The following is a 7,957-nucleotide window of genomic DNA, read 5'->3' on the forward strand; positions in this document are numbered from 1 at the left end:
TTTGATCTCTAAACACAGTGTTGACAAGTCTTTGAAAAGTGGCAGGGACATTCTTAAGGCCGAATGGCATTACTTTGTAGCAGTACAGACCCTGCTCGGTCACAAATGCGATTTTCTCTTGGTCTTTTTCCACAAGGGGATCTGGTGGAATCCGGAGTATGTGTCCATAAAGCTCATCAGGGTGTGTCCAGCCATTGAATCGACCAGTCAATCAATCTTAGGAAAGGGAAAGCTATCCTTAGGACACGCCTTGTTGAGGTCAGTGTAATCTACGCACATTCTCCATGTTCAATTCGGCTTTTTCACTAGAACTACATTTGCTACCCAATCAGGGTAGTAGCATTGCCAAATGAAACCGGCGTCTAGCAGCTTCTTAACTTCTGCTGTGGCCGCCTGATTCCTTTATTCTCCATGATTTCTCTTTTTCTGTCGAACAGGCTTCATCATTGGATTTACCGCCAATTTGTGAACGGCCAGACTTTGATCTATGCCTGGTATCTCATGAATATCAAATGCAAAAACATCCTTGAATTCACTTAACACCTTTATCAGGTCGCCTCCTAGCAAGCCCATGGCCATAGTGCCCACCTTGACCATTCGATCAGGTTTATCTGGATCAAGCACTATGTTCGTATGATCGCCAGCCGGCTGCGGCCGTAACTCTACTAGCCGACCGACGACCATTAGCTGCTATGCCTGCTTTTTCTTGATGCACTTCTGGCCGACCTGCTGTGTTTGGAGTAACCCTTCTTCGGAATTTGGCTCGGACGACCGTTGTCGTCCACTAGTTGTTGGCTTCATAGCCAAATTACACTCCTTAGCCATTTTTTGGTTACCATGAATGGTACCAATTTTTCAGTCCATCCTCTCAAACTTCATTAGCATTAAGTGAGGTATAATTACTGCTTTAGCTACGGTTAAAGTCAGACGACCGATAATGGCGTTGTAGCTTGTAAGCTCTTTGACCACCAGGAAGCGAACGATCATGTCCTTTCCTTCTCCCTTTTTCCCAAATCAGATGGGTAAATCAATCCGTCCTATCGGGTATATGATACTCCCACCAAACCAAACAAGCGGATGGGAGATATCCTGGAGGACATCTTCTGGAAACTTCAAATTTTTCAGACATCCTAGGCTGATTATGTCGGAGGAGCTGTCAGTATCAACTAGCACTCGACCAACCTTCATGTTAGCCACCTTCATGATGAACACCATGGGGTCATTGTGAGGGGCTCTTATCTCGTCTCGGTCTGTCTCGCAGGCAGTCACTTTCGGGAAGGGCTCGTCCTTCACCTCCTCGGTGTGCATCACATTCCCCAGCTTCCAAGCGTCCTGCTTGATTCCCTTCATGGTAGGGCCGCCTGATATAACGGCCACAAAACCAGAGTCAGTGCTATTTCCATCATTTTCCTTGTCAGCTTGCTTTTTCTTCTTGGATTTGTTGTCTGTCCTAATGTACGTGAATTTTGACTTAAGGACGTATGAATTCAACATGACCTTTTCAGCCAGTTTATCCAGCAATCTTTTCAAGTTGATGCATTCATTGGTGTTATGTCCTACGTCCTTGTGGTAATGACAGTATTTGTTTTTGTTGCGATACTGGGCCGAACCTCTTAGAGGTTGGGGCTTCTCGAACTCAAATTTATCTTTGATTTCCATCTGGATTGAGTAACAATCCTTGTTGAACTCGTACTGTGGTTTGTACGTCTTGACCTTCTTTGATTTTGGCTGCTAGCTGTCAGCCACCCAGACTTCCTTTCGCTTGTTTCCTTTTTTTTCTTTCCGGCCGAGTCTTGCTGAAAAGGTTTCTTCTTCTCAGCCCCCTTGGTCGGCTGTTCTGCTTTGGTAAGCGAACAAAAGTCATATGCCTTAATGTAGGCTTCGGCCTCCCGCAATACACCTGCGTATGTCCGAATCTTTTTCCTGACTAGATCAAACTTGAAACCTTTATTCCTTAACCCCCGGAGAAATTCCAAATAGGCCATTTCATCCGGCAGTTTTGAATTTGGGCTTTTTCTTGATTGAACCTCTGGACGTACGAACGCAATCCTTCATTCTTCCCTTGAACGATTGTTGCTAGGTTCAAGCTGGTCTTCCTTGGGAGAATGCTGTATGAGAAGTTTCCAACAAACAATAGACTGAGAGTGGTAAAATAATTGATGCACCCGGTCTGCAGACTGTTGAACCAGTCCTGCGCCACGCCCTTAAGGGTGGCCAGGAAGCACCTGCACCATGTGGCATTATCCACACTTTGCAAATACATCAGATTTCTGTACGAAGTGACGTGCTCTTCCAGGTTGCATGTACCATCATAGGCACCCACAAGTACACTCTTAACCTTTGCTGGTTGAGAGGAGTTGAGAATTTCCTAAGAAAACGGAGGCGGCTTATCACTGAGATTTAACAAACGCATTTGCCAATCAATTAGCTGAGGCTGTGTAGACGGTCCGGCCAGGTAAGCTTCCTGGTCGAACGGCTGGCCGTATTGCCCGTACTGTTCGAAGACATGAGGGTTAGGCGACAAAAATGCATTAAGGTTCTGGGGGGGTCTGATATTGAAACGGTTGAACAACTGGAATAGGAGTTTGAGTATGGTGAGCTTAGCTTCTACTGGTCCTGGCCGAACTGGTATGTTTGGAAAGAGAGGGTTCTGAGAATTCATCCGGCATTATGGGAGTAGAGGTAGTGTCCGAGTAGGCTACTCGTTCCCGTTGCTTGTGCCGAATGTATTCCCTTCCGTCTTTCCAGCGTCAAGACGACTTAGGCTCTTCTCTTCGAGATTATCTGGTCTGCCCCCCAGCCGACTATGTTTTCTCCAGGAACCTAGACAGATTCGTCCGTGGCACCCTAGGAGACCTTCCAGGTTGTCTGAAAGGGGCATTTCTAGCATCTTCGGCGTTTTTGCCTTGCTCTGGATCTTCTTATGAGTGCCCTCTCCTCCTCTTCTAGGCGGCTGCCTAGAGGAAGATGGCATCTTACCCTCAAGCTCATTTTGGAGCTTGCTCAAGGCAAGCTTAAGTGAACCAGTAGTAACTAGAGGATCCTCGGCCTCATGAAACGAAGCGGTCAGAGGATCACTAGAATTGATTATTGCAACTATATCCTCTACACGTCCATCCCCACCGGGAGCAGGACCTGTGTTTGGTGTCTGACCATCTATTGCCATAACGGACGAGAGTCCCCACAGACGGCGCCAAATGTTTCGGGTGATTTTGTGATTTCCTCAGACTCTGATCGCGTTCTTCGGACAAGTAGACTTGGACACCAGCAAAACACGAATATTCCGGTGACGGAATATTCGCCTCTGACGGTTAAGTTAGTAGCCTGAAATCGGAAAGGCTAGAGAGAGAAAGTAGAGAGAAGTTGGAGCTATTTTGTGCTCTATATTATATGTTGTATTTTTCCACCCCTCCCATCATAAATGATTTGGGTATTTATAGGGTGGGGATATGAATTTTTTAGGGTTTGTAACCTAGAATGACGTTTTCTGATTGGCGGCGCAATCAAGTAGGGACACGTGTCCTTGGGAAGTGCCATTTTGCTGCTTTCTCGGGATTTAGGCCTCCTGATGTAAGGAGGCCCTTTTTCTCTCTTATTCAGGTGCTCTTAAATAGAGTTGTATATGTGGCTTCTTCCTATAGTGACACGTGTCGCCTTCCGATTGGGCCACATGTCACCAGGGGATTAGTCCACGCGTTGGGGTAATTTTTGCCGCAAACAGAAGTGTTCTCTTTGGTATCCAGGCTTACTGGGCTCAAATTTTTATTTTGCCAAAGAAGGTTCTTAGGCAAATTGAATCCAGGTTCAGGGTGTTCCTTTGGACTGGTAAAAGCACTTATTCTAAAAAAGCTCCTGTTTCTTGGGCTCATATGGCTCCTCCTAGAGTCTGTGGAGGTTGGAATATCACTTTGCTTAGTGATTGGAATAAGGTTGCTATCCGTAAGATTCTGTGGGATTCGGCTCATAAATCTGACAATTTATGGGTTAAAGGGGTTCATACATACTATTTTAACAATAAAGACTTATGGTGTGCTCTTGTTCCTAAGAAATGCACCTGGGTGCTCAAGAAAATTCTGTGTTGCAGGAATATTATTGATAATATTGATGGTTAGTCTTCAGTTATGCATTCTAGTAAGATGAGTATTGCTAGAGTGTATGCTCAGATTAGGCCTCAGGCTGCTAAAGTGGGCTGGAAAAGAATTGTGTGTAATAACTCTGCTTCTCCTAAAAGTTTCTTATTACTTGGTTAACTTTGATGAACAGACTGGTCACCAAAGATAGGCTGATTCAATGGAACTTGAACTGTGACCCTGCTTGTTTCTTCTGTCAGAATTGTAATGAGTGTGTTTCTCATTTGTTCTTTCTTTGCCCTTATTCTAGAAGTATCTAGCAGCACGTGCTTGATTTGCTGAAAATTCAGAGAACGGCTCATGATTTCAAGTTTGAGCAGCAGTGGATTCTCAGGAATTGCAGGAGAGCTAACAGCAAAGGAAGGGTTTATATGATGTGTTTTTCTGAAGCTATTCACAGCATTTGGCTTCAGAGGAACAGTTTAATGTTTACTGGCAACTGTTAACCTGCAGACTTGGTTTTTAGAGAGATTTTGTATAAGGTGGCCGTTAGATGTACTAATGTTGATAGGAAGTTGTTGTATTTTTTATTGTCTGGTCCTTGGGGTGACAGTCTGTGTTCTGTCCCCAATGAGCCCAGTTTTGTGTCTTGTTTTAGGTGTTCCTTTGTTTCCCTCTGCTTTTCCTTTATGCCTCTGCTTTTGGGCCCTTCCTAGAAAGTATTACTTGCTTGTTGGTAAAAAAGAGTTGGGGCTTTTGGCAATTTTGAACCCTTCCTAGAAGGTGGCTTAACTGTTCTTCTGCCTCTTGGGTTGGTTGTCCATTTCTAGGGGCTTGTGGTGTTTGTAGGGTGTTTGTGTGGCCTTTATTGGTCTTGTGTAGTTTGTGTTGGTCTCAACTTAGCTTTTTGTGAGTTGTTTCCTTTCTCTTTGGTAATAAAATTTCTTATTTACCAAAAAAAAAAAAAAAAAAAAAAAAAAAAAAAAAGAGCAACTACCTTCACAAGTACAAATTTAATAATTTATATATATGTTCGGCAAATTTACTTACAGAAGCTAAGTTGCAAAACCCAAAACTACAGAAGCCTGCAAACCAAGCACACCAACACCCCAACAGTTCCTATTTACAATAGTGTCATCTTCTAGGAAGGGTTCACTAATGAAACAGGAACCAAACCTATCCCCGACATCTAACCACCTTCTAAGAAGGGTGCTAGAAAAAGGGGACAGGAAAACCACAAAAAACCAAAGGCCGACCCTACAATTAACTGTAGGCCATACCTTACAGAAGGATTAGACAAAATAGGCCCACAAACCTGGCCCAAACATCAAACAAACAATCTAAACACAGTTAGAACAACAACCAGCAGGACCAGACAGCAACTAAAACACCAAAACAATTACAGAAACAACAATGATCTATCAGATTCATTACACCTACAAGCAACTTTAAAGACAATTTCCTTAAAAACAATTTTAGGAGGAACACAGCAACCATTGAAAAGAGTATTATTCCTCTGAATCCAAACACTGTAAATTATCTCAGCTAAAAACATCAAATACAGTCTCCCTTTTGAGCTTGATTTCCTGCAAAATTTCAAACTCCAAACAGTCTTAGAGCCAAAACCTTGAACAGCTTTCCTGCAATTTAAAACATTCATCACCATTTGCTAGATTCTTCTAGAGTAACTACACTCAATGAATAGGTTATGAATACTCTCAGCATCTACAAGGCAAAGAACACAAACTGGATCATAATGAATATTCCAAGATAGCAGCCTGTCTTTAGTCATCAATCTATTCCACAGAGCCAGCCACAGAATAAAAATACTCTTTGGAGATGCCTGGTTATTACAGATCAGTCTTATTTAAGGCACTTTGGGAGCTTGAGGTCTCAAGAGCCTATAAATCTTCTTAATCTGCACCCTAACCCCTTCCCTCAAATTATCCAAGCCACTAATATCATTTATAACTTGTCTACACTTAAGAATTCTTCTCAGAACCTAGGAACTCTTCAACATCAGCCTCCCAACAGTTTCTATGCTTGAAGTAATAGATATGTTCGGCAAAATTAACTGTAGTTCTTGGCTATTAGCTTTTGAGTAGCTGTTAGTTGTAGAAGTAGCTGTGAGCTGTCAAGTAGTAGCTATTAGAGGTCAGCTGTCAAGGTAGCGGTTCATAATATGAGTGTTTGGTAAAAGTAGCAGTTCATATTATGGTTGACTGAAACAAATAATAGTGGGTCGAAAAGATATAAACTAAAAAAAAAAAAAAAATACATTCATTAGAAAAACTAAAATAAAAAAAAGTAATTAAAACTAAAATATAAGGTTGAATGGTACTTTAAAATTTCAAAAGCTATCTTTTTTAGCTTTCAACAAAAGCTACTCAAAAGTTACCTCTACCTCTAACAGCTAGTTAAAACACTACTTTACCAAATACTAATATTATTTTAACGTAGTATTTTGACTAGATCTAAAAGCTAACACCTTAAAAGCTAACGTCGAACAGACTCATAAACTAGTATTGTTTATCTCGGGGTAATTTCGGGAATTTATTTAGATTATGTTGGGGCATATTCAGAAGTTCAAACTATTGCAATTGACTGTATTAACCACAAAATGGAAATTTTGAACCAGCTTCAATGGAAAAATCAAAACTCACGAGTAGCTAACGACAAAGACTTATCCTTTTGGGGTTGATCATTCCCTTACTTTAATTACTCTGTATATATTTCTTAAGGTGTTCATTAGATTCAGTGTCAAAACCACTGAAAATGGTAGTTCATGTTAGTTTCATTGAAGCGACTTGAAGCTCTATCCTCCATTGAAGTTGCTTGTGAGCTTTCTCTCCTCCATTAAAGACAGCATGATGAATTGACTGTAAACTTTCGACAATTTTAGTTTTGCTTTATATTTTATTATTATTGTGAAATGTTTATTTAATGAGCTGGCACAGAAACTTGTGCAATTTATCAGTACAAAATTGTCACATACTACGAAGTAGAGGTGTCAATTCGGATAACCGGATGGAGTTTAGGTCGGGTCTATTCGGGTCGGGTCTGTTCGGGTCGGATATGTTTGGGTCAAAATTATTCTTATAATTCGGATCAGATCGGGTCGGGTCAAATTCGGGTCGGATCAAATTCGGGTCATGGTCTATCGAGTCCGGGTCAGATCAACTCCAGATCGGTTCATGTTTGGTTCGGATAAATTCGGATCGGGTTCAAAACGGGTTTAACCGGGTTAATTTCGAGTCGGATGAATTTGGGTCGGGTTGATTTCGGTTCGGATGATTTCGGTTCGGTCAAGTTCAGTTTGATTAAGATAAGGTTGATCCGTTGATTCATTAAATTGGTCAATTTCAATTCAATTCCTTTTTGTGTTTGGCTGGATTTTAATCGAGTTGACCCAATTCATATTTAAATAAGGTTATTTTTAAACTAGAGTTATTATTGAGTTTTTACCTTAATATTGGGTCAATATCAAGTCATTCATGTATCATACAGAGTATATTTTATCGAGTTAAAAGAAGAGGTTTTGATGTTCAAGTATTACAAACTATTTGTAGCAAATTTTAGATGAGATGAATATAAAGCTTAGAAAATAATTTTATGTAATTGGTATATACATGAAGTAAGCTTGTTACTTCGGATTATTTCTTTGTAGTAAAAAACGTAAACTTATTAATAATAACGGAGCAGTATAAGAACTTGAATAAAAAGGTCAAAAATTAATTATGGCCTGGTTAAATTCGGATCGGGTAAAAATCAAATCGAGTTAAAATCGGGTCGGGTTAATATCAATTCAGGTCAAAACAGATCGGATTAGATCGGTTATTTGCCGGGTCAATTTCGGATCGGGTTAAGCTCGGGTTGGATCAAATCGA

The 7,957-nt window shown here is 41.0% G+C and overlaps 1 protein-coding gene across 1 annotated transcript; it reads right to left on the minus strand.

Annotated features, from left to right (window-relative positions):
• Positions 1-1,014: 1,014 nt before the first annotated feature.
• LOC145588796 (uncharacterized) lies at positions 1,015-1,659 on the minus strand. Its single transcript, XM_081645400.1, has one exon. It carries the CDS (start codon positions 1,657-1,659, stop codon positions 1,015-1,017), a length of 645 nt encoding a protein of 214 aa, XP_081501526.1.
• Between the last annotated feature and the right edge of the window lie 6,298 nt (positions 1,660-7,957).

This window comes from Chenopodium album, chromosome 17 (assembly GCF_948465745.1).
Source record: "Chenopodium album chromosome 17, dcCheAlbu1.1, whole genome shotgun sequence".
NCBI classification, from domain to species: domain Eukaryota; kingdom Viridiplantae; phylum Streptophyta; class Magnoliopsida; order Caryophyllales; family Amaranthaceae; genus Chenopodium; species Chenopodium album.

What these genes read in the sequence shown, in the direction of transcription:
- LOC145588796 (XM_081645400.1), bottom strand. Translation starts at nt 1,659, where the DNA reads ATGGAAATCAAAGATAAATTTGAGTTCGAGAAGCCCCAACCTCTAAGA.